At 40.1% G+C, this 27,991-nt stretch overlaps 1 protein-coding gene across 1 annotated transcript; it reads right to left on the reverse strand.

Moving 5' to 3' along the window:
* Positions 1-4,765: 4,765 nt before the first annotated feature.
* LOC110955783 (polypyrimidine tract-binding protein 2-like) lies at positions 4,766-27,983 on the reverse strand. Its single transcript, XM_022200908.2, has 17 exons — positions 27,847-27,983; positions 25,587-25,608; positions 25,426-25,477; positions 24,875-25,038; positions 23,963-24,034; positions 23,807-23,878; positions 23,555-23,713; positions 23,226-23,336; positions 22,542-22,710; positions 18,196-18,273; positions 16,189-16,301; positions 12,287-12,320; positions 9,677-9,769; positions 8,379-8,495; positions 7,912-8,011; positions 7,731-7,808; positions 4,766-6,721 (listed from the first exon to the last, which is right to left on the reverse strand). The coding sequence occupies exons 1-17, from the start codon at positions 27,852-27,854 to the stop codon at positions 6,592-6,594; spliced, it is 1,572 nt and encodes a 523-aa protein (XP_022056600.1). The 5' UTR covers positions 27,855-27,983; the 3' UTR covers positions 4,766-6,591.
* Positions 27,984-27,991: the final 8 nt, after the last annotated feature.

A 27,991-nucleotide genomic window follows, 5' to 3' on the forward strand; every position in this document is an offset into this window, starting at 1 on the left:
CGCTATGATGATCTGGAATCACTCCTCCACGTTCATTTAAATCTCCCGGGCAGCGCTTGCTTTGCTGGTCTATGTTTCAAACACAGGTGCGTCACTCAGAGACAGACAGCCTGACAGCTGCACAATGACTGGAGTGTAGGACGGAAAATGCGGACCGGATTTTCACAAACCTGGCATTCTCTGGAGTAAAAACGGGAACTGGATTTCCCCAAAGGTTTCATATTCCCATAACAGCAAAGTGGAACTTTTTTTTTTTACCTGTGTGATATTGGGAGTGTGGCGTGAGAGCGTGTGAAGGGACTGAGTTCCGTGTGTCTCACGGCCAAAGCGTGAGAGTTGGCAGCCCTGCCACAAACACCGTTAGCTTGATGCTACATTTAGCTGCTAATCAGGAATCGTCAGCTAGCTCGGTTAGCATCGCTAATTCACATTGAAGCTAATATTCACTGGATGCTAACTCTCTTCTCTGGTCAACACACACACAAATAAACTTCACCAACTCCTGGGGTTCACTGCTCACATTATCTGACTCCGAAGTTGAACATAAAGTTCATTAAAACCAACATTGATCAGTAAATTATCATTTATTGCCGACCAGCTGTCTGTTGTTCCAATGAGCTGAAGGACTGAATTACTGAACTGAAAACTGATTAAAACAAAACAACGGACAGTAAAATTGTCTGTGTTGCTTTTAGTGATTTTAAAAAAAATAAATAGTAAATATAAGGCTTTGTTTTTCTGGGAGTAAAAGGAAACGTTGCTGATCCATAGTTTCTCTAACTTAACTTTAGCTGCACTTTCACCGTGTTCTGATGGATGATTTTTTATGTTAAAAAAGCTGCACTTCCTTTGTATATTTGGTTGTTTCTTATGTTGCTGCTAATTCTATTTTAATAATATCACTTTAAATACTGATAACTGAAAAGAAAAAAACTGGTTCTGAAATACTCAATGAACTGATAGGTCATCTAGTGCTAAACTGAATAAGAATTCCTAATAATATAAAATGTAACTGACTGAGCTGTATTAATTAAATTGAGATAATTCAAACTTCAAAGAAACAACACTGACTGAATGATCTGCTTGTTTGATTTAAATTATTCCTCTTGTATGACAATATTTAATCATACAAGACACTACCTTAATACTAGTTTTCTGGATTTGTCTGTTTTTTGGATGCGATGGAGAGATTTGACTGATGTTTTAAAAGCACTAACTTGATGATACTGGTTATATATCTTTCTGTCTGCTTTAATCTGAACCTTTGGACTCAATAAAGCTATTTTTTCATCTGATCCAGAGTTTCAGCAGTCCAGTAAAGCTGAGTTCAGTGTTTTTTAGCCCTCCTGCTCACTGCATTCACACTTCATAAATACTACAAACCAACCGGTGCCACAGCAGCTTCAGTCTGAACCAATCAGACCTTTTTCAAACCAAAGAGAGCTAATTAAGCAGAATAAGTCCATTAGGATATATTTACTCCCTCTTTTGTCTTGTTCCCTTTGAAAGGCTCGCCGGGCCGTAATAAGAGCATCATTACCGACTGTTTGATAAAGAAATCAAAGGATGAGAACAGACAGAGGAGAGCAATGGTTTCACTTAGTGCTCATTTCCCACCGTACGGTTTCATCCGTGCAATAAACACAGCAGGGCAGCTCTAATAGGTACTTTATGATGTGATGCAGGAGCTTCTGAAGGGGGATTCAGTATGTCAGCAGCAAAACCTTTCATTCAAACAACAGGATGGAGGACATTCTGGGTTCAACAGTAATAATTTCACTTCATGACGGTGGATTGGGGCGAATTTAACAACTGGAATTCTCCACAAAACCCTGCGAACTTCTGGGCATTTTTTGCTACTGGAGGTTCATTATTCACTGCAATCCTTTATGGAATGATTTTTTTTTTTGCAGAAGTACACACTTATAATGCCAGATATTTTAATGAGAAGGAAAAAAATGTCATTTCTTACATTTGAAATCGAAAAAAAATCGAATCACAACTGTCACAAATACTGAAAAAGATAATGGCTTTGCATACTATGTAGATTTTAATACTTGCATTTAATCATCTTTTTCCAGTGTAACCACAGCCTGCAGATCAGCAGAAAGTCCCTAAATAATTTCCTTTGACTGATGGTTGCAGTTAAATCACTCATTGCTTCGAGGTTACAACACACAATTTTAGTTTTTTACAGAATCTCGTGCAAATTGTTTCATCTTTGGTGACTTAAGTTAAGAAAAAAAACATTGAGTAATGTTGCTGACAGAGAAACTCAGGCCGATTGTCACACCGCGTCCATGGCGGAATAATAATCGCTCTTTACACCAGTACTGAGCAGAAAAGCAGCTCAGAATTTGAACAACCAAGAACACTAATCTGAGGCTGCAGGTTCATCGACGCTGGATAGTTGGGGATGGAAACCATAGCCAGGTCTAACTAGTCCCCGTTTCTGCTAAAAATATGGTGAGAAAATTTGGCTACCTCTGTTTCCTTCCATGCTAATTCATCATGAACAAATGCTGTACATTCCCATTTACACCGACACCAGGATCTTTTATGTTCCATATTTGTTTATCTTCATTGCATTTCATCAACAGCATGAACCCACAAAGACAACCTGGTTTGTGTCAACAGTCCAGGCTGCTGCTGCTGCTGCTGCTGCTGCTGCTGGAGGAAGGTTTTCTTGGAAGACTTCAGGTTGTTAAATACAAATAATCCTCATTTTAAAATCACGATTTATTTGGAACATTGCTTACTGTCTTCAAATGGTTCAAACATCATCTCAGATCTGAATCCAGTAGAACTCCTTTTGGATGGAGTGGCTGACAGGTCTGCTCTGAAGCTTTCCAGCATCTAATCATGAATTGAACCAATCTCAGAGCAAAGTGAGGCCTTCAACCAGCGTTGATGCAGCGTTTCCTATGAAGTGAAGGCGATTGTACATTATACTGTCTGACAGACGCACAGCATCAGTCAGCGGTGAACGCACAGCCCCACAGTTCTTGTATATATTTCATTTAATATTTCATTTATATTTCATTTCATTTTATATTTTCATTTTTGCATTAGGAGGTGAAGGCTGATAAGTTACAGCTGCTCCTGTTAATGCTCTAATGCTTTCTCTGTCGAAATACAAGACCAGAGGTGTAACTGAGAGGTTGTCCACACATTTCTCATCTGGTTTCCTGAAAATACTGCTGCTGTTGTTGTCATGTGTTCCGTTCGGTCTGACGCCGAGGGACTACAGCCGTGCTTGAAGGGTAAAAAGCGTCCACGACTTATCAGCGGACAAATATTTGTGCGGGTGGACCAGATGTGTCCTCCAGGCCGCTGCTTGCTCACCAGAGATAAACAGCTGGACACATGTGGAGAGGAGATTCCACAAACACGGAAGCTCGTGTTTGATCAGAATGTTTGCCAGCCGGCATGTTACAGGTTAGGTTGTCCGTTTCTCAGAATCTTTATTTATTCAGAAGCGGCTCCCTGAGCGTGAACGCCCGTTTATCAGGTGCACGTGCTGCACATGCACATTTACATACAGGAGCAGGTACAGCATCTCCACAGCTGCTCTGAGGTTCAACATCTGAGTGGATTTGAAATGTGTCCCATTGTCCAGATTAATTCTCTAAACACAGAATTAGGAATTGCTAGTATGTAGCAATCCATAGTACAGTACCTAAATTATTTTCCTTTTATGCGTTTTGTCTCTTTTCTATCTGCTGTCCTTTGCCCTCATGTCCACCAAAGCAGACGTCCACCTTCCCTGGACCTGGTTCTGCCACGCTTTTTCTTCCCAACGTCCCCAAAAAGCAGCTCTAAAGGAATATTTGGATTCCCGAATATAGTAGGGGATTCACCTCACTATATGAAGTGCCTCAACATGACTAGTGTTAATTTGCAAGATCTTTTTTGATGTAAATCAGCTTTTTTGCCTTGTTAACATCTCCATATGGTGGTTTTACATGCTGGAAGACATATTTTGTTTCTTTTTTGGTCATTTTCAGTCCATTTTGTGCATTTTTTAGGTCACTTCACACGTTTTTGTGGTCATTTTTGTGTCTGTTTGTGGTAATTTTAGGTGTTTTTATGGTCATTTTGCAATTTTTGTCATTTTATTTATGTGCCTCATCATTTTGTGTCTTTATACGATGATTATCTTTCTCACCGAGTCATTTTCTGTTTTTTCTGTGGTCATTTTATGCCATTTTTTGGTCACGTTGTGTCTCTTTGTACTCATTTTCAGACTGTTTTGTGGGCATTTCAGGTCTTTTTGTGGTGATTTACGCACCCTTCAGGCCGTTTTCAGTCTGTTTGTGATAATCTTTCTCTAAAAATGCCATGTGGTGTTTGGTTATAGGCGGCCGCGTTGATTTTAGGCCTGAAAACAGCAACAATGTCAACTATGACACAAAAAGTCCAGCAACTATATATTGAGCCATATGTGGGCTAAACACTTGAAACATTTGTGGTTTTTGCTACGGAAATGAAAAACATATCACATAAATGTACAATGAAATAATTGTAGTTTTGTGTAAAACATTTGAAATTGGCACCATGTCAACCAAAATGCAGTAAAATCCTCAATACTTTAGCTTTTATAACATACATTGCCCTGATTAGCACCCAAAGATTCATCCACAGCTGAACTAACCACAACTGGTCACATTTCTGCTTTCATCTCTCAGCAGAAACGCAGAAAGAGGAGAACAGCCAACAGAGGTGGAAAGGTGGAGAGGAAGAAGTCAGAGCAGAGAGACAGAGCTGAACAGAGAAAGAGAAGTTTATTACAGGTAAGATACAGATGAGAGCAGAGGCCTGAAATCATACAAACACACACGGCGTAACCTGGGCTCGTTGGTAGAAAAAGACGTGTTTAATTTGTGCTAACCTGAAATCTTATCACAAAAGAAACTGAACTCAAGTAGAAAATTTACAACAATCCTTCTACAAGGGGGAGAAAAATAAAAATCCAAAAATAAAACTTTGCCAGTAAGAACGAGAGAAAATGAGTGAAAAATAAAATAAAAAATAAATTTTGGAGATGAGCTCAGCCGAAACAGCGACCCAGAGTTCTGAGCGTCAGACGTAATTAAAACTGTCTGTTTTTGTTGTTTTTCTTTACAGGTTTACAACACAAGATCAGCAAACAGTACCAATAAAAGAATCTGTTTAAAGACACAAAGGAATCAACAGCAAAATCAGATCACAGACTAAAGGCACATGTACTTTGGTCCCATCAGGTCTCCTTAAAATCAGAGACCAGGACCAGAATCACATGTTGAAACCTTGTTTAAACAGACAGCATTAGCATGCATCCTGTGTATGAGTTCACCCACTCACAGCTGGCGTTCAAACGACTGGGATGGGATTTAAACAGGAAATTCCAGATGGCTCTACTCTTCATGGAAAGCTCCACCTTCGGAGCCTCGATATTATTATTATGGATTAATGTCGATACATTCCATTTTGTGCTGTACAGGACGTTTCAAGGATTTTCAACAGTCCTCAACAAGCATCATTAGCCTCGAATGATGACTGTCGTTCCCACGAAGCCTTTTAACATCACACAGAAACGATGGGATGTTAATTAAACGGGCCTCGCGTAGGAAAAGCTTCCAAATGATTGTTCAGTAATGGGAAGAACAGCAAAAAAGTACGTCTGTTAAGAAGGAAACTTCTCAAAATTGTAAAATTGCAACACGCGGTTCTACGATTCATTTCTCTATTTACTTTGAGGACATCAAAGTTTAGTAACATCTGGTGTTTAAACTACATCAAAAGTCCTTCTGAGTGGCGCAGCAACGTTCTTAAAACTGCAAGTTGTTTACATGGAGGTTGCTATAAAAAAAACCCCGCAAAGTAATAACCTGTGGTGCTCCTGCTTTTTTTTTTACATTGCATTGGACATTTTAAGTGGCTGTAGCTTCTTGTTTGTTTTTGTTTTTTTAAATTGCAGGAAACTGAACAAACGAACAAGGTGAAATGTGAAGGAGTGAACCAGAACACGAAGGAGGTGTGCGAAGAACCGAACAGTCCAAAATAACTCTTCAAATAATACAAAAGAAAAGAGGAGAAAGTGATGACAAAATAACTATAAACAATGGCAGCTCGAGGTTAGAAATAAGAATTTGGTGGGTAAGTGGTTCAAGAAGCAACGCAACGTACAAAAATTTAAAACAACTCAAACCTCAGCAGAAAATCCAAGCAGTTAAGATGAAAACTACGCGTCTTTAAAGAGTATCTTAACACCAGAGCAGGTTTTGAGTCTTTTTTCACCTGGAACCACATCGTACAGCGACGTCACAGTGCACCGACACCCCGGAGAACCACTGGAGGAAAACTAAAACAACAAGGCGCCTCGGGGCTCTTTGAGACGTTGAACTGGTCAAAGCAGAACCGCCTTCGGACTGAGACTGAGGTCATTACTGCTTCTACTGCTCGAGAAAAAAATTACCTTGTGGAGTTTGAGTTTTCTCAGTACTTAAACTGAAAACTATTCACAGAAAATACTGGAAAAAAAAAAAAGGACAAATGGTAGTGACTTCTATGCACGCCGTAGAGCTTAACATTTAGGAGCTGGTGTGAGGGTTAGATGGTGGATTTGGAAAAAGAAACTTTCAGATGGTGATTCCCTCCCATGTCGTAGTTGTGAAGATCCATCAGAGCCTGGATAGCTTCTTCTACTGATGACATCTGGATCAAGGCCATTTTACGGTCCCTGATGAGGAGAGGAAGCAGATTCAAACAGCTGAATATTACAGGAAGTAACCACAAAAATGCAATTCTCTCTTACTGTGACAAATTACAGAAGACTGAGTGTATTTTGTGAGACCGTGATCCTACTATTGGATCAGTGCACTCAGACTCATCATAAAACCATTTTCTTGTATCTTTCTTTCAGCTGTGCCGTGACACAATCCTGTCTCACAAGACCGTTCTCTCGACATCACTGCTTGGTTTTCACTCTGACATACAGCCTGAACTGTGAGACAGGAGTGTGCCTTTGTTAAATCTGTCCAGTGAATTGTAGGGCTGGACCCGAATATCCGTTCGCTACGGCGGTATCCGGATATTCATTTTGGTATCCGAATATTCGTGTTTGTTACCACCACCCGAATGGCCGGGTTGCTGCCGACTCTGACGTCACGCTTCACTTCGTTGCATAAACACAAGACAAGATGCTGAAGACCTCCGCTGTTTGGGAATTCTTCAGTTTAACTTAAGACAAAACGAAGGCAAAATTTGGACCCGGGAGACCAGACGAACGATCAGAATATTCGGGCCGTCTCCGCCACAAGCCCCGCCCCCCGTCGGACGTTAACGGGCGGAACAAATATCCGGATATTCGTCTTTAATGGGGCCCGAATATTCGGAGACCAGAAACCACTATTCGGGCACAATTGAGCACAAGTGTCCAATCAAGTTGTAGAAGCATCTCTAGCACCGCTGATGTATGAATACATAGGACGCACTAGGGCTCAACTGTGAATGCTGTAACAATAAATAAAGAAAAAAGGCATTTCAGTCTCTTCCAAAAGCCTGCTTTGGCTTTGTCATTGTAGAGTTCTGCGTGCGGATTGTTAAAAAAACATAAAATTAATCATCTTGAAATGAGACTGAAACAAAACCAAACGTGAAAAGCTTGAGGGTCTGAGTGCATTGTACCAATCTATGAAGAAAGCCTCACGACACATAAACAGAACATTGCACATCAAAGAGCTCCTTACTGGAAGAACTTAAAGGCCTTGACGGTTCCTCCACTGTTGGAGAACAAAAGACGCAGATCGTCCTCTCCAACCCCGTCCCTGAACACGCAAAGACAAACTTTAAAGGTGTTGAAACAGACAAGCAGGAAGCACAAGAGATCATAAAAACAGTGTGACTATAGAAGTATACTGGTTCTACTACCGGATGTTGGAGAGGTGAAGCGTCGCTGAGGGAGGAAAGATGTTCTGGAAGTTTTTGGATCCTGGCTTCTTAAAGCGATGGAGTGGTGAGCCAGAAAAATCTGTCCAACAAAAACAAAATATTGACACAGTCCACACTAAGCGTACTTTGCGGCTCTGTTGGCGCATCTTTGTAGAATTTACAGTAAAAAACAAACAAAATGTATTTATTCTACAACACAAAAGAAAACCTAGAAGCTAGATGATGAGACCATGAAAATATGACCATGAAATACAGACTTGTGACAATAACCGTCAATAAAAATCACAGAAAGACTACAATTCTACAATTTCATTTAGCAGACGCTTTTGTCCAAAGCGACGTACAACACAAGCAAGAATTCAGACATAAGGAAAAACCTTTAGTAAGTGCAAAGACTCATGTGTCTCCTTAACCAGCAGCGCTCCAGGATGCAGGTATCATCTCACCTTTAGTTAGCAGCTGGTCATCCAGTCCTTCTCTGGGCAAAGCCACGGTCTGATGCTTCGACAGCGTCACTCTCATCACTTTACCAAACACCTTCTGACCATTCAGATGACTCATAGCTGATAAAGACAGAAAACATGAGCAGGTTAGAAGTTTAGAAGCCTGACATTTCCTCATTTTCTGATTATTTCCATCAAACTGTTCTGTGGTGATAAATTCACTGTAAAGGGACTAATGTAGGGGTTTTCAAGACCTTAGACTCATTACTCCGCCAAGGAACGCGGCAGAGTTATGTGACGATCGGCGTTGTTTGACTGTCTGTCGGACTAACGGATTTGGATGAAATTTTTAGTGAAGGTCAGAAATGACACTAGGGCTGGACCCGAATATTCATTCGCTACGGTGGTATCCGGATATTTATTTTGGTGTCCGAATATTACCCCCCCTGGTGGGAGGTTACCGGGCGGAACGAATATTCGGCGTTACTGTCTTCCCTCTGCCTTCAGCCCACATCGGCTCATATCGGCTCATCCCGTCGTGTGATCACATAAACATATACTCAAATGTCTATGTGATCACCCCCTCCTCCCCCCAGACAAAAATAGGAATATTCGGAGCTTGTCTCTTCCCTTCGCCTTCGGCCCACTTCGGCTCATCTCGGCTCATGTGATGTCTATGAGTCCAAAATAGTGATCAAGGGCCATAACTCTGTTAAATATTATCGCACAGGTCTCATTTTCGAGCTTGATCAAGGTGTCCATGGTGTGAAGCTACACACTAAATTTGGTAATCCTAGCTGTAATAGTTTCCGAGAAAAGCTGTCCCCTTCACCTCGGACGGACGCACGGACGCACGCCAAACCTATATCGCCCTTTTCCACTTTGTGGAGGCGGGGGAAAATAAATGAATAAATAATAAATAAAACCTACTGCAGGTTAGGTACTTCTGAACATTTCTGTAAAACTGCTGCACCAGTCTAGACACTGATTGGGAGAAGACTGATGCTGCCATTTTCCTGCCCTTGTTGAGTAGCAGCCTCCTCCTGCCTAACATAACTTTTCATGTTGTTAATGACAAATATAACAAAACATCATTTTTTCCCCCCTACATTTTCATGGAACCAGAGTTTTGTCCCATTATTTGTTGTTTTGACGCATTTGAAGTCAATGTCTGTTGGATTTTACATTAATGGAAACAGAAAGACTGACACCTCTAATTACGTGTCCGTTATTGTAAATGCTCACACTACCCCAGAGCTCCCGCAGCGGAAAACTGCCTCTTGCAAGCTTATAAAACTCACCGAGCTGAGCCTGGTTGCCATCAGACAGCTGGATCAGAGCGCTGTCCTTCTTGTTGTAGAGGATCTTCACCCTCTGGACGTCGCCGTAGACACCTGAAGGTAAAGGCAGACAGAGAGAGCAAGAGCGAGAGCAAGAAAGAGAGCAGGGTGGAGGATAAGATCAGAAGAGAACAGACAGAGCAGGAGAGATGGAGCCGACGAAGATAAAAAAGAAGAGGTGTGAAGGATGGAAGGAATAAAGTTAGTGCTAGAAAGACAAATGAAAGGAAAAGATGGACTCTTCCCATTTGACTTCCACTAGAACTTCAATCAAATGCTTCTGTGTAACTGAGTAGTTTTATGGTGCGACTGTCAACCAGAGAGAAAACCTCGTCTGGGCTGTAAACACTGACACACAGCTGAAACTGACTGACCAGTTAATGTTTAGTCTGAGCAGTGAGTGCAGGGTTCAGAAAAGGACAGTGAAGGAAAAGGACTTTACCAAACACCTTTACTAAAGCAGACATACACTAACCTGACACAGAAAACACTGCATGGCTAGTTGACAGTCTAATGTGGCCTTTATGATGTCTGTTTTGTTTGCTTTTGTGAATGCGTGGCAGGTAATCCCAACTGCAAAGTTGTGGAATAAGAAAGCAAAGGTGTCCTATGCACTCGATTAACACAAAATCTAGAGGAAAAAAAGTGGCAAAAGGAAGGTAAGAAGAGCTAGAATGAGTCTTGGTGAGTACACTGGACTGTCGTGATCAACTTAGCCATGAACGTGGTGAGAACATAAACACTAAAATAAACCTGAAGGAATGTAATGGTTTTACTGCTCTCTGCTAATGAAGGGAGCTTAGAAACTCGGGTATTCAGTCAGCAGAGCAGCTGATCCAAACAGGAACCGGTGAGTAGAACCCATCCCGTTCCCATCCTCGTTTCTTTCCTTTCAAAAAAATAGGATGCTATTTGTTTTTGTTCTGAATACCGTGCTAATTAACGCGACTGAAAACTGCAGCTGCTTTGCATAAAAATATTTCTAGCGGTGGCATTTATCGTGAGGCAGCTGCAGGAGGCCACATCTGTTCTCCACATCTGCCGTTTGCCGAAAATCAGTCAAACTCTAAAGGTTTCACGCCAATTCTTCACGGGCAGATAAGTTGAATATTTAAGTATTAGGCTCATAATTTTTCAAGTCTGCCTTTAAAAAATAGTCAGGAGTGGGTCCTGCTGTTCATACTAGTGATTAAATAATTCCAATTCCAATGTAAGAGATGGGGGCAAAATGCACAAAATCATCTTACAATAAATGCTAAAGTGTATCTGAAGCGGATATTACGCTTCAGAAGATAACCAAATTACATGGATTTCTTCCAGATTTTTGTGTTACTCTCTGTGCATTATGAAAATATTATCTGGGCAAACAAAAAGAGGCACTAAAAAGGTTGCAAGTTTGGAAGGAACCCTTTCGATTTGTTAAACCAAGGGTCCTCAAGGCTCATAATAACTTCAGAGGCATTTAAGAATATTGCGAGGCAGTGATCTCTTTAACCCTCGTGTCGTCCTGCGGGTCTAAATTGACCCGTTTTAAAGTTTGAAAATGTGGGAAAAAATATATATTTTCACAGCGAAACTTCTGACGTCCACATTTTCAACATTTTTGGGAAATCTTTGAACTTTTTTTTGGTGGAGAAAAAAAAGTTAAAAATGTTTCTTAGGAACATTCACAAAAAAATCAACCAAAATCCAGCGAATTTCGCTGGATTTTGGTTGATTTTTATGTGAATGTTCTTAAAGAAAATATTAAAAGTTTTACTGATATACATGGAATTACTTTATATATTTTTAGGACTTTTTTTGGAAGATTTTTACTCTTTATTTGAAAATATTACAAGAATTTTCTTGACAAATTTGGGGGATTTTTTTAAAAATAAAACATTCAAATGAAACTTTTAAGGAATTATTGGAAGGTTTTGCAAATTTTCAAAAATTTGGGGATTTTTTTGCTGAATTTTTGGATTTTTTTCAGGCAAGGAAACAATATTTTTTGTTGCCCGTAAATGAGGACAACAGGAGGGTTAATGGTCGCAACAAGTAAAACCTCTAAAAGTGTTAATATCGGTGCTTGACAGCTGTTTTAATACAATCTTAAAAAACTGTGATTCTATCCTTAATTGAAAGTAATCTGACAAAAGTGTGGAACGGTGTTTTTAGATACAGATGTGCAGCTTAAAACCACAAATTGCAGTTTGGTTAAACTTGTTATTATGATGTTAACAAAGGCTTCTGTTGGAGAGAAACCTCAGTGTGATGCGATTTTAACGGAAAGCCAATTCTAACTGTGGATCAGGTTTATTTAGAGTTTTAACACATGAATGATTTTGGTGTCTTTGTTCTCATCCGTTAAGCGCTAAGCCGACCAAACGGACAATCTCTCAGACTCACTGTTCTTTATATATAGAGACAGAAGCAGGTCTTAACTCTGCCGTGTACAATACGATAGAGGAAAGCTTGGAAATACAGAAAGATACAGGAGAATAAGAGTGCCCACGACATCACTGAAGAAAGTGAACAAAACTGGATTAACAGAGAGAGATAAACAGATAGAATAGTAGAGGTTGAACATACCGAAGAGGGTAAAGAGACTTTGAGGCGTGACCATCTTTAGAGAGAGAGACCGCAGAGCAGAGGACAGGAAGAGGAGGAGCAGAGGAGGAGGAAGAGGAGAGACGAAGGTAGAGATCAGACCGCCCAGCGTTGGACGAGGGGGGAGGTGGTGGTTTCCATGGTGATGAGGGGTGGAGCAAAGATGGATGGCATGAAGGGGGGGAGGTTTGGGAAGGGAGTCAAAACGGCAAAGCCAAAGTTGTGTTTAAACCGGATTAAGAAAAGTAAGTAGAGGAAAAGGAGGCAAAAAAAAAATTAGGGTACATGGAAAGGGGGGGAGGGTTTTAGGAGACGTGTGCGACATTAAAGGATGTTTGACCATAAGGGGGATCGAATGGAGAGAAAATAAATGTGTGAAGGGAGGAGCAGAGGAGGGAAGAAAGGAGGCGGGGGGGAGGGAGAAAGGAGGAGAGGAGGACAAAAACCAAAGCAGAGGTCAGTAAACAGAGCATCAGTGGAACATCAACGGAGTCTGAATGATTGCTGGTTCGATTCAAAAAAACACTCACACCCGCTAAAAAGGCGATTATTCCAGCTTTGTTAACGCACAGTCACACAAACATTCCCTGTTGGATGCATTAAACAGTGAGGAACAGAAAGGATGGGAGGAAGGTAGAAAATAAAACATCAACAAAATGTAAACTGTGGATGAAAAAGTGAGCGGCAGGAGATATCAAACCAAAAAGGAAGGGGGCAGTACCATGAAGCGGATGGCTGGAGGTATCAGATGCCAGAAGGACTTCTGTCCGTCACTGGCAGATCAGACAGGTGTAGAGGAACCACACACAAACAATGCAACCTCAGTTTGAACACTTAAAATGTGAAAATATGCCTTAATCGTTTTCAGACATGACCTAGGCCTTTATGACTGACAAAAACTGAACAATGTGAAGTCTTTACCTTGTATTTGACCAGGCCAGTAACACTGTAACTAAGATAACAGTTTTCTCTTTTGAACTTCGGTAGAAAGCTACTGGACTTCTCTTTAGGGTTCTGGAAGACATTTCACTGAGCGTTACCCTTTCACTGTAAGTAGAGAACCTGAATAAGAAGTACAGTTACTTCCTCCTTGGATTACAATTACACCAGGGGTGTCCAACATGAGGCCCGCGGGCCAAAAGTGGTCCTCCAGAGGGTCCAATCCGGCCCTCAAAGTGTAAAAATTACAGAGAAGACATTAACTGCAGATTGTAAATTAGTAAAACTATAAATTTAAAATAATTTCTAGACCATGACAAGTTGTTCTGATCATCAAGTAAAATATTGTTCTTTTGTCATTTTGGGTCTAATTTTTGTAATATTTTTATCTTGTTTTTTGTCTCCTTGTGTACATTTTTTGTTGTCTCATTTATCGCTTTTGTCATCTTTGCTCTCAACTGCATAATTTTTTTGTCTTATTTTTGTTGTTTGTCCATTTATTTGTCATTTTGTAACTTTTTGGTGAAATTTATGCCTATTTCTTGTTTTGTTTCATGCTGTTTGTCTCATTTATTGTCGTTTTGTGTCTCGTTTTTGTAACATTTTTAGCTTTTTTGTCTGACTTTTGTCGTTTTGATGACAAAGCAACAAACTCCATCGCTGACTTCCAGATACCTGTGACTAAATATTTTGTTCCTTTGTAGATAAGCTGTGATCTGGAAGTTATAACATGTAAATGATAAACTGAGGCATAATATTGTGGAAATTTTACTTATTTTTCTTCAGAAACATCAGGTTGTTCATGATGTTCTGTAAAAATAGAATTCCATAAATGTGAACATTTTCAGAATGTACTTTTTTGCACAAAAACAAAGGAAAGATTTGGAGTTGTTTATTTATAGGTTATTATGCTGTGATTTTACACCCCTGATCTACACAATTTCCTCTTGTCCAGCTTAGTTGTAGCTGTAAAGGACAGGACGTCACATGTTTTGGTGGTTTTTGGTCTCACTCACGACTCGAACAAACTGGAATTCAAAGTTCATAAAAGAATATTCTGCATTTGGGATTTGCACTGCCGGCTCAATGAAACTTTAAAGAAAAGATGAGCGAATGCCTGAAACCCTCCCTTGGATTAAACCCTTATGACATGAACCGAGCATACTCCCAAGATAGGTGGGAGATGCTGCTCTCGAGTCGATCGGTCACCAGAGCGAACGGTGTGCTGCTATGAAACGGTCAGGATGCAGGTCTTACAGCAAAACTTTAGAAGAAGGGGGCAGAAGTGTGAAAACCACCACTCCACTATGGAGTCTCTCCCAGCAGGGGGAGGGACAAAGACAGACAGAGAGAGAGGATCTGATAGAGAGATGGGACACAGAAAAAGATCACAGATACTGTAGATATAGAGATACAGATGACAGAGTAGGTGCACATTTACGGTCAGAAAATAAACACAGAATTCACAGAACTTCAAGGTAAAAATAAAGACGTATGGAGTGCTCATTATAGAGAAAACCACGAGATCTGATAGACCGATATAATGTGGCCAAACAATAGAGTTTAGGACCAGAGGCAGGTCATGGAGAACAAAAATCAGCCTGGAGAATCTACACATGTACACACACACACACACACACATACATGAGATAAAGGGTTAATAAACACGTTTAGATTTGCCCTGTGAAGGAGCAAAGTTCAGCCTGATACAGTTCCTCACAGTGATCTGAATCCTTCAAAACAAGATCCGACCAGCAGCTCTTACCATATTTCCCTGTGGAAGTTTCCATTTCAGTACAACGCACACACACACTCTGAAGGGGAGTGATTTGTCCTGTGTGGATTTTCTAGAACACGGAACTTACACAAATAAAGATTTACTCGTGAGAAGAAGCAGTTTCAGCACACAATGACGAGATTACACCTATATTTAGATATTTTACTCGTATTTAATGTCAAAGAACAACCTGTGTGCTTTAAAATAAGACTCTCCTTTATCGTCCTGTGACTTAAATCCATCTTAACTGGACTAGGGTCAATATATAATTGAGGAACATGGGATATATCTTGCATGCATTTTTAAAAAAGGTTTAAAAAAAAAAAACTAACATTTTTATGTTCATGTCTTTACAAATTCCATAATTATTTATTATGGAAACAATCACTTATTAATAAAAAGTGACTGGATATCACTAAAATATCAACTAAATAACCGTCTGACTTTAATAACAACCAGCTTCTAATGAACTAAACAATAATAAAATGAGTTTATTCAAAAATTGTTTTGATTGTTTTTTTTTATTAAGCTAAGATAATCATGACAGATATTTCTTTTTTGGCAATATATAGAATTTTATATGGAAAATAACAAATTAAATCACTTTCAACTAAGTTACCTGTTACAAAAACACCTCTCAAGGAAGTGTGTTCATTCCAGATCACATGACCTGCTCCACATGTCATTTCCTCCTGAAGAAAAGACTGGAAGACTCCAAGGTTTTATGACTTATTTAATATAAAGTAGTTAACAGGTTTACTACAATATCCTTATAAATAACTATCAATTTCAATTTTACTCAATTGTATACATAATATTTAGAAGAATATTTGTGTAAAAATGCCATGTGGTGTTTGGTTACAGGCGGCCATGTTGGTTTTAGGCCTGAAAACAACAAAAATGTCAATTATGATACTTTTCAACTATGTTCTAGAAAGTCCCATGATTACATATTGACCCACTACAGACTTCACAGAGGTGGAAGATGCATGAAAACTCATGCAGTAAAGTGGGCTTAGCACACATACAACCACTCACTCACACAAGAAATCACACCACTTTTTACCAAAAGGAATCATGCAGCAGCGTCCGAGATCTGAAATGAGCAGTTCAAAGCTGAGCCTGGGAATGTTTGTTCACAGTTAAATTCTGCTTTTGGTTAGTGTACCTCTTCATTTAGGTTGGAAGCCAGCAGGACCCCGGACACTCCAGACCCCGACAGAGCAACACGACCTGCAGCTGCTGCCGCCGCCGCCGCAGCACTCAAAGGACTGATGGCTCCTGAAAGCACAAGACAAGAAACGGCTCAGAATCACACAAAGCAGAAAACTACACAAGCTTACAACTACAACACAGCAAACACTAGCACATTACCTAACTGCATTAACTTGTGCCAAGACGCTACAACGGATTAATTTAATTCTAAATGAGAGAAATATTTCCAGCAGAATTGCAATGCACACATAAGAACATAAGAATACATGCATAGAAATCAGAATGGAATAAAACCTGAACCAAATCAGGGGTGAGAATGGATGAAAAATGCCATTTAAGTTAGTTAATCTTCAAGCTAGACAGCTGATGAGCTTTTCACCACCACTGATAACAAACATTATCTACACTTTGATATGGAAGATGTTATTACTTCCTGTCAAACACTTTAAGGTACACAGTAACTCTGATCAGGATGCAGCTGTAGAAAGAAATTAGAGTGACATGAGGGGAGCGGTCAAACTGTCACACAGCCATGCACGGATAACTGATCCAGCAACGGTTAATATTTTTCTCATCAACAATCCCCTCCCATCCAACTGACAGGGACAGTTCCATCGATACGGGTTCACGCAAGAGCTTTTCCTTTAAAAACGTCATGAATGAACGCAAGCATGGACAAATGATGGGCTGCAAGACTATTATTTCTTTAAAAACACTATTATAAATACACTATATTCAAAACAGTACAGCTATTCATTCAGAATCCACTGAATCATGCTTCATTAACATAAAATTAAAGATACGAAGCACACAACAAAGTCTTAATGATTATGAATTTAACAGTACTTCTAAACCACAGCAGACCTAGATCAGTTGTACTTTAAGTGGCGCTAAACACACAAAACTAAATTTTCCCTCAACAGATGCCTTTTCCAACTAAAATGCGTGCGTCATCTGTTTTAGCTGAACAATTATAGTTTAAACTAATGCAGGATTGTAAAAGAGCTCCGAAGACATTAGATATAAACATTTGATCCAAATAGCTCATTATAATTTAGTCAGGCTAAAGACTTCCAGCAAACAAGCAGGGAAAAAAAACATTCAGTGTGCTTACAAAAGACAAAAGGATGGAAATGACCCGTTGTTCTGGCTCCATAAGAGCTACTTATATTTCTTTTTGTTTGTTAAAATTTGTTTATAGGGACTTTATTTGTTGTGTTGTGATGGTTTGACACTGTCCGGTTTATTTTGGTGTGACACCGGAAGTGACGCTGCCGACCACTTCCGGTCTAACGGCAACTGTCAACGGATAAGCTTCTTTTGTACCTGCCACACTGTGTTTTAAGCCAGCACAGCCTGTAAGTTACTGGAATGATATGTTCTGCAAGCGTAAGCTTAGTACTAACTGCTAGGAGTTGTATAAGATGTTTCATGCCAGTAATTTATCCAAAATAATATGTTTTACAGGACGTTAGCATAGGCGCTAATTAGCCGTTCGCTAGCGCTAGCCCGTTAGCCTTTTTTAGATGTACTCTGCTGTGTATAGTAGTCAGGAGACATTATGCTTTATTCTTTACATATCAGCTCATACACAATATTCTGTTTCTTGTTTACAGTTTTACCATTCACTCGTTCATCAAAAATCCATGCCATGCATCCAGCCAATAAATAGGCGACAAAAGGAACAACAGTATGTTTTTTTCTGAGGTGATGGTTATCTGCCTGCCTAGCAAAGTGCGAGGGCAGGATACCCGTTAATTATCGTTCTTAAGATGAGTATTTGCCCCATGCACTGGTTTAACTGTAAAATCCACCAGCCACTGAGCATGTTGAGAGAAAACCCGTTTCCCAGCCCCGACACTTTCAGACAAGCACAGCAGGACAAGAGACAGGGCAGCAGCAGGACAGAGAACAACAAGGTGATGGAAAATCAAATTAAGAATGAAGAAAAGATAGCTACCTCCACCCTGGGAGAGGGAGAGAGAAGATGAGTAACCTCCTCCACTAGAGTAGGAAGCTAGCGCTCCAGATGGGGTACCTACAAGACAATGACAACTAGATTTACACCACAAAATATTGACCTAACCGAACACCAAATAACACAAGACCCCCCCGACAATTCTAACTATTAGCATTTCCCCATAATGAATATAATCGTCAACATGTAAACAGTCATTTAAAAACACAAACATGGAACTCAGTTCAAGAAATTATGTGGTTTCTTAGCAGATTCTACAATGATATAAGGTTAAACTGTGCCAAGATGTCAAAATGAAGATGTATTTGCAAAAAGAACTGTTTAAAAAAAGCAAACCAAAACAATTACACCAAACATCTTAACATATGAGCTTCAGAGGGAGATACAACATCTAAAAAATATGTAGTTTTTATTAGAGGAAGCAAAGCAACACAGTCTGGTTCACAAGCAGCACACACTTTATTCTAAATGGTGATTCTAAACCAGCAGACTTGAACCGTTTTTGGCTGAATTTGCCGATACGGTCTCCCTTGTTAATCTTAATTATTTAACTTGTAAATGCTGAACCTGCTTTTAGTTTCATCCTCATTCATTTACAAAAATAACTTAATCCTAGTAGCGTTCAAAGTGCAGGCTCTCAAAAACAAACCAGAATATGAACAGCAGCCTCAAAACAACTAATCTAACCTGAGCTGATGCTAATCAGTGCTGGAGATGGAAAAAAAACTCAACAATAAAGAAACATATCTTTTTTAAAAATCTGTAATTTTAAATAACTTTATCAGTATATAAGCAAAGAGTTTTATGAAGAGATTCCCTGCAATGTTCTGGGTGGAACATTCCAGTTAGTTTTGTCTGTGTTTATCCGTGCAGTTCACTGGAAACCTGTCAGATGATGCTGAACACAAACAGGGAAAACGATGCCATGAGAACCGGCACCAAACTGATGACAAAATTCTGATAACAGGATGGTACTTGTTTTTCTGTGGCACTGCGAGTGCTGGCGGTGTTGCCATTGGAGACACAAAACGACACGTGAAAGAGGTCTGCTGCGGCTTGTGGAAAATATTTCAGATATTTTGTGCTCGAGTCGAATGAACAGGGACGAGTTATAGACGACCTGACGCTAGCATGAAAACGCTGCTGTGGATCACTTCGCAGGAAAAATATGAATCTGCCTCAGTGAAATAAATTTTATAGTTGTTTTCAGACCCCCAGAGTCACACCCTTATGGAAAAAGACTCATGAATGTGTCGGTGGTTTGAACAGATGGAAGTTATGGATGAGTGGGTGAATAAATAGAGGAGTAGTTTCACATTACAGATCATTTATTCCCACAACCAGCTAGTTAATCTGCCCTAATTAGTATAATGTTACACAGTCGTATTATGCAACAATCAGCTATGCCTCTTACCAGTAAGCTGTTGGAAGCCTTAACTTCCTGCCTACTGTATTAACCAAAAACTAAGGAAACAACTGAGAGAAAGCAGTAAAAGATTTAACTCCTTTCAGGTTCAAGGCTCCCCTCTGTGACATTTTAGCTCCACTACAACTCAGCAACAAATCAGAGAGATAGAAGAACTTTGAACGATGCACAGTTGATTTCACTAATTCAGACTGAGCTGCAGATTCCCTCTGGAATACATTCTTGCACAGAAAAAGGACTGTGGATTTTATGCGCCATCATTTACACTGACAGCCTATTAGGAAGCTCTGAGCTCTTAATCTGGACTTCCTAATGGTACGACAGCCCCTCTCCGTCAGCTCAGTATCACATTAGCAGCTGTGGGGGAAACCCAGCGGTAACAGGGAGGTTATTTATAAGCAGCTAAACTGGACGGCTCACATGCCACCGCCCACCTGAAATAGAAGATTCCTGTCACCATGGATACTGATGGATGCTTTACTGACCTAGTGGTTGTGTTGCATTACGTTTCCCCCCACAAAGAAATCAAAAACATCATTACATCGATGTCCCACCCTACTACAAATGAGGGCTACAAGTTTCCACAGATACTTCTTTTAAATGTCTATCCAACCCTCATTTTCTCAGGGAATATCAGACCCAGGGGCTGACAGAACTGCACATTGAAAGCAAAACTTCTGACTCAATCCCAGCCTCAATGGTGTCATTTTATTTTTTTACTTGATAAATTATATTCTAGTATTCCAATAAGGAAACATACCTGAGAGCTTAAAGTAAAAAAGGGAGCTATGAGCACGTGGTGATGTGGTAAGAGCCCCAGACGTAAATAATTCACCGAATACACTTACACCGTTTACGACCGCTGAATCAATAGTGGGAATGTTTAAATGTTTATTAGACTGTCAGACACAAATCAGAATGCATCACGTTGTTATGTAATGTTAATAGATAAGCAGAGTTTCTTTACATGACCCTATGCGGTGGATAAACAGTCCTTCGTTCCTGTACGGAGACAGGTTGCCCGTTTACACTGCAGCGATTGGAGTTTATGCACTAAAACATCTGGCTGTTATCTCTGGTCATATTTTGATGATCACTAGATTTTAACTAATATAAAAATGAAAAATATGCGGTATTTGTGAGTGGAAGACTTTGGAGATTTTAATGTCTTGTAGTCTTGGTTGCCATAGTTACTTGAGTCCTTTTCTGACCATTTTGTTGCAATTTCATGTGCCATGTTAGCAGAGCCAGAGCAGCAAGTCCATTAAGGTGTGGCACTGTGGTCGTGTGTAGTTTTTCGGTGCTGTAAATGTGTCCCCTTTGGTTTATATGATCCTATCGAACATGCGATAGGGCTGCACTGCACCACCGCCATGATTGGACGCCAGAAGGACAGGTCGGCGCAGGATTGGTTGGAGCTACCGGAAAGGCCGCGGTATAAAGCCGTGATGACGTCGTCTCCGGGTCAGAGCGCGTGGTAATCCATCCTACTCTGCTTCCAACCAGCACAACTCGTTGCTTAGCAGTCTGTGATTTGGAGGATGTGTAACAGGAGTGAGCAGCCACTTTCCGGTTTACTGGTTTTTACTGCGTTCTTCTTTTACCAGTTTTTGTTCCATCAGGCTAGTCTTTCTAAACAGATTAGCGGGGTTTTGTTTGCTATTTTGGTTTGGCTCACTCTGGATTTTAATTACACATTATTTTTGTTTTGTTGAAACAGCATCCTTTGTTTCCACCATTTATTGTAAATAAATATTTAACTTCAGTGAGAAAATGTGCGTTGTGGCTGCTTGGGACCAGTGGAGGGATGGCACTTCCATGCTGCGTTCAGTAACCCCTAGGCTGGGCATGACACACAGCTTTACTGTTTTCCAGCACGTAGCTCTATTTTTAATAGCAATAAGCCAGTGTATAAGGGGTGATGAACATGTACACCCTTGACTGTGTGTAAACAGGAAGCCTGTCTTGGTTTGTTTTTCCATCGGTTCTGCTGCACCACCACAGAAGCACCACACTACTGCAGTGCATTAACCCTTTAAGCTTCAGTCAATTCCAGCCGTTTTCAGTACAAAAAAATCGCTAATATTCTATTTTTAAATTAAAAAATTACGAAAAATACGGGGAATATTGGACGCGCATCGGGAGGTGCATTTCCTTGAAAACGACCGATTCGGGGATTTTATACCGACTTCAGGACATGTTTTGGACAAAATAGTTTACTGGCTTGTGTCATCTGATGTAAAAGGTTGGATTATGGCCGTTTTTTGTGGAATCTTTTTTTGTGTGTGTAATAATGAACCCGGAAATGTGAGTCGCGCTGTGTGCTTTGAAGCCGTGTATAGAGAACGGATGGATGGATATTTGTTTTTGTCGGACAAATGTGTTTTTCTCACCCGCTGTGGTAATCGCATCTGAAAGTGGTTTATACCGGCGGATTCATGAGAATCTAAGCTTTCCATCGGCGTATAGTGTTTGTATAATCGCGTTTGCACCCGTCGGACATTCTTGAAATTCCTATGCAAATTAGTAGGTGTACCGCCGGCGGTACACTGAAGCTTAAAGGGTTAAGGTGCACTTAACCTCCATATTCATGGATTTGGAATGGCATTTAATAACGTGAACTTTCCTTACAAAGACATGGAAAGGTTGAGGGAGTATTGGTCAAAACAGTGCAGAGCTATAGAGGCGACTCTTTCCCCTTAAAACTGTCTTTGGCTTTGCATGCACTTCCTCCGTTTAGTCATGATTTAATAGCACTACTGACAAAAGAATGACCTGGAGGAGGTTTTCTGTTTGAACTGCATTAATGAGGCCACGGGTGTGACAGTAAAGAGTTATGGACACCCCAGAGGGATCCATGAATGGATGCAGTGTAGACGGAGGACGACAGAAATGTATTTACCCAATAAAGAATGATCCTTGTTGGTGGACTCTCCGTCTCCTGTAGGAAGGTCGGGTCTGGTGTAATCTCGACTCTTATCGTTGTTGTATTTAACGTTGAGGTTGACCAGTTTACTGAAGTCTATCCGCAGAGTGCAGCATGAATTATAGATGTTCTGTCCATCCAAAGACTGGAGAAGAGGAAACGAAAGAAGGAGGGAGGTTGTTTTTCATACTGGCTGTTTTATAACAAGTACAACCCAGCCGACAAAGAACCTTCTGAAGCCAGTAATAATAGTAGTGTGTAACTGTACTCATTTTTAGACAAGATGTGGACAAACACCACATCAAAGAGTGGGCATAGTAACAGTATGATAAAGAAAACAACTAATTTTGAGTTTTAACAGCAGACTTTTAAACGCAGAAGGGAATATTTTGAGTTGCTTTTAATATCGACCTCGCCTCTTTATTACTTCCTTTCTAATTAACACAGTAGAGGTTACAGATAACACAAAAAGATAAGAAGTTGTGTAACATTTCTGTGCTTTACGGCAGCAGCTAAGGCTAAGACTGGACTTCATTATTGAGTCTAACGCTTCAAACTGTGAAGGTTTCGTGGAAATTAATGGAACACAATTGCCAAAGGATTACCAATATATACAGGTCTGTGGTTTATTAGTAAATGTGTTCCTGCGTGTGATCCTACCAGTTTAGCTTGCTGTGCGTTGACAGGGTCACTGAACTGCAGAAGAGCCTGAAATTGGTTGTTTTTGGTGAAGGTTATGATCTTCATTACGGTCCCAAACTTACTGAAGATCTGCAAAAACAAAGAAACATGGTCTAGATTCATTCGACACAGACTTTTTGCACAGTCCAGCTATATAAATGCTTCAATATTATCAATCAATATGAGTGTCTGAAAGGCCTAATGAACAATCTAGAAAGGTGGTGAACATCTTTGTAATGTAGTGTTCTTTTCTGTGGTCAAAACATCAGGGGAAAAGTTAAAGTTGACTTTGAGGCAACTGGTTTCACCTGCTGTAGAACGTCCAGTGTCACAGGATAAAACATGTTGTCGATGATAATTCGCAGGACAGGGCTGGGGGGTGGAGCTAGGTCCAAAACTCCAGGGTCAGAGGACGGAGAGCTTCCATCTTGAACTGCCGACACCGCCTGCAGCACAGCCTGCGCCCTCTGACAGAAACAAAGCCGTCAAACACTCCATCAGTCTAATGCTGGGATGGTGAAAGGATAGTGTTTAGTGTACAAATACATCTTTGTGTATACCTGGTTCAGAGCTGAGTCTGTTTTCAGTTCCTTATGGTTAGAGTACTGGATGAAGACTGGAGTGTTTCTGACCTAAACAGAACACACAAGTCAGGTACCGGGCTTCTCAGCAACAACAGAAAATATTAAATATGTGTGGCATGAATAGACGCAGACCTGTGGTGTGACAGCTGTGTAGTAATTGACCATAGTAATGGCTGCTTCCTCTGTGCCCAACTCCAGAAATGCCTGGAAAAGTAAAGTGTTTTCAGCTTTTGAACAACAACAAAATCAGCTCCAGGAAATTAAGTCTCCCGTGGAAAGTGCTCAGTTATACATATGGTCAGTGATATTCTCATATGTGGACATTTCTCTTGGGTTTGGATGAAATTCTCTTCACCTTATTATCTTCACTGTGGCTTGCCAGTTCACAGAGTTTGTTCTTCTGTTTGTTTTTATAAAATTTGGCTTCATCTGTGCATATTCTGGCACAGGAACATTATTGCTAGCATCATCCTGTGCTGCACCTGTCAGCGTATCACCTGCTGAAGGACACAATATCAGCCCATCTAATTATGTGAGACTTGTCATGGACCATTTTGTAAGAAAGAGACGTTTTTTTGTGTGTTTTTTTTTTTTTTTTTTTAAATCTCTGCACACTGCACTTCTGAGGACACAGTCGACTGCTGTGCAATTATTGTCGTCTGACTGATTGTCCTCTATAGACATTCCTGGATTTGTTTGCTGATTTTCAGCAGCGGGATTTGAAGTTTCTTCTTCTCACTCTTTGATGATATCTTGGTGAATGGAGTGGAACAAGCAGCCTTACGTGGCAATTTCAGGGGCCACAGATTGTGGCGCTAATGAGATCTCAAAAATGAGCAGGTACTCGTGAACAGAAGGCACTCAGCAGGCTGAAATGATCTCCACACGCAAATCTCAAAGGAAAAATTGTAGGTGAGACTTAGGATAAGAATATGAAAATGCAGAGAATATCGTTCCGTTAAACACAACTGCGATTACTAGATTGCTGTGGTTTCATTCTCACCCAGGTATTGTCTGACAGCATGCGGTTTTGCGGTCGTTTACCTGGTTTTTCCCCTTCAGCATCAGTATATTGGTGACCTTTCCGAAGGGCAGCCCCAGAGCAATGACCTCAGTCTCTGATACTTCACTTGGCAGCTTTCTGATGTGGAGGACTCTGGAGGGAGGTGATTCATCCAGGCGCTGTTTCTTACTGTCGCTGCCGTTCGCTAAATATGTACACCCACACACACAGATATTAAATAAATAAACGATAATATGACACCACAACGTTCAAGCATCCTGGTACTGTTCATGTCGCAAAACAATCTGTGCTATTCCCACTATAAAAAGTCTAACTGTAATAATATCAGCCAATTTATTATAAGTCTTACAATAACAAATATTCTCTTATCTCACACTCTTAATCTGAAGATGAGTTTCTTTTCCTTGCCAATATTTTTATTCTGTCAGGCATAAGAAGCAGATCTGTGACATATCACTTGACATTTTGTAAACCAAGCCACCTCTCTGCGTGCTAAAAAAAAACGTGAATTCCACCTTTAAATACGGTGGGTGGTCTTTACCAGTCCCATCTGCATTAAGACTGGACTCACCGGTCATAGAGTTGGGGCTGCTACCGTACATGCTGAGCTCATCTGAGCCTCTCTGGAGAAACAAACAAACAAAAAAAATATGGGTAAGTTTCTGCATTGATGGAGATGAATACTATCGCACGGATAAAACACACTTGTTCAAAATAAACAATGCAGCTTACCTTCACACCAACCGCAACATCACTGCCAATGAAGAGAGAAAGAAAACAAGATTATAGAAAGGTGAAAATAGACAATTTTGTTGCAGATATTGTGAGAAGTTTCCTGAGCATTGTAATAATGTGCATTGTTATTGTGGGTAAAAACAAGATTTAAATATTGTTTGGTAAGATCAGAAAGGTATTCTAGTGCTGGTGAGAATTTGGAAATTGCTGCTGTTCTTGTTGTTTTGCAGATCCCATTACAACACAGACGCAACACACAAAGCAACTGACTTATTCACAGCTTTAATGACAAATCATTCGGTCTAGTTCAGACACTGAAGCGCTTTTTCAATCACTTCAACTACAGCCACTTATCAAAATCCTCCCAGAGCAGGACAGATCAATACAACACACTCTGAACCATATCAAAACATACAAACAACACAGCCACTTAAACAAAAAACACAAGTGTACAAATTCAGCAACGCTTTGGTTGAGCTGCTTCAACTCAGTGTTGGTTTACACCCAAGCCACCCTACATCCTCTTTTGTCACCGTCTTTATCTAGTAACCGTTTTCCGTTCCGCCAGTAGCAGTTTCTTTATCTTGTCAACTTCTTCCTTTCGCTGTCCAAGTCATGTCCACTCTTAGTTTACTTTTAATGCCCTGCTGTTTCGTGTTAATCAGTTTCTTAACTTAATCATTTTTCTCTTTTATTTTTATAGTTCCAGCTCTTATTAATAAGTTCATATTCTTTTCCTTGACTATCCTGTTAACACGGTTGTCTTCACATGTATTTATACTCGAGTTCCATTCATGTAACCTCCTCCATGTATTTAAATGCACTATTGCATGTAATGAACTCACTGCCCTCTCTCTCTTAGTTTGCACTTTGTCCTCTCAGTCTTTTCTCCCTCTCTTCCAGTATTTCAGGCTCTGACCTGCAACTGATCCCACCGATGTGTCAAGTGTTTATATTCTCCTGTTGTCTGTGTATATATAGCTGGTTATAGCACATGACTATCACCATTACACTTAAACATAGGGAATATTTGTTTATTATCTGTGCATAGTGTTGTAAAGTCTTATGCTTAATTTTTTAATTAGTCAGGCAAATAAAAAGCATAACAAGGCACACAATTTAACAACAAACTGTGCAGTTATGACTTGAATACTTGATATTTAACTAATGCTTATCTGTGTACGTAACATTGTAGGTCCTTAACATTTAACTCAGTCTGGTAAGTGAGTCTTTTATGCATTATTGTAGGGTCTTAACTTTAATATTTAAATTACTCAGAAAAAGTTATGTATTAAATTACACTCTAATTGCTGTAACACCAGTGCTATGCTACTGGAAAACACTTTATCTCAATGGTGTTGTTTTAAATGTGTTATATATGTGTTATATATATTAAAGTGTGACTTCACTTAACAGCAACAGGATCCTATTAGACAACAGCATTTTTCCATTCATCTTTTAGCTTCACTAAGCACCTCTATGGAAACTGAGCAGTTTTCAAGCCTAACATCAACCATCCAAGCTGGAGTTCGTTACTTGTTGTTATCACATTATTCTGTACTGTTAAACTGGGTTATCTCGTTTACGGCAGCTGCACAAACAAACTGTAGACCTATAACTGTTTAAGCCACCTGCTTCCATAGTGAAATAACTAACAACACATACAGTAAGTCTGCGGAGGTTTCATTCAGCACACATTAGCTTCAGACAAAGGACCTTTATTACAGTTAAGATTAAGCTAGCAGCACCATCTGACAGGTGCATGGACCATTAATAACAACGAGTTAACTAATAGCTTCTTACACGTTTGTTAACTTCCAATAACGATTTCAATTAACTATAAAAGCACCGGACACACGAATTTCACTCTCACCGGTAACTTAACCTATATTAGTGTAGCTAGCCAGTAGCTAACATAAATTTTACGCACGACACAAGCAGAACTGGAATATTGCCTTTAGTTAACTAGATCGCAATGACATTGTTGAAGTTAGAAGACCCAGTTGATATGTAAACTATGTTCTTGAACCATGTTTTTCGGTGAATTTGGGTCTCCACAGAGAGAACATCTCAGCGCCACATTTCATGACTGGGACTTGGTTAGCTAGCTAACGTCACGTTGTTCGCAATATACAGAATCAACGTTTGCAGCGGAGCTAACATTTAGCATCAATTAGCCGGAGGAGAATAGCTTTCATTCTGACTGCGTCTCTCCACAGGACATACACAAGCATCATTCTAATATAAACACATTTACCCGTCCATTGCAGCTCTTTGTCCTCTTCTGTCTGTTGATATTTCAGCACACTTCGATGCGAGCAGTGTGAGCAAAATGGGCGTTCTTCTTCTTCTCGTCTTTGAGCTAATCGTTAGAGGCTAACATGAACGGTCCTTGTTTTACC

Source organism: Acanthochromis polyacanthus, chromosome 9 (genome assembly GCF_021347895.1).
Source record: "Acanthochromis polyacanthus isolate Apoly-LR-REF ecotype Palm Island chromosome 9, KAUST_Apoly_ChrSc, whole genome shotgun sequence".
Classification (NCBI taxonomy): domain Eukaryota; kingdom Metazoa; phylum Chordata; class Actinopteri; family Pomacentridae; genus Acanthochromis; species Acanthochromis polyacanthus.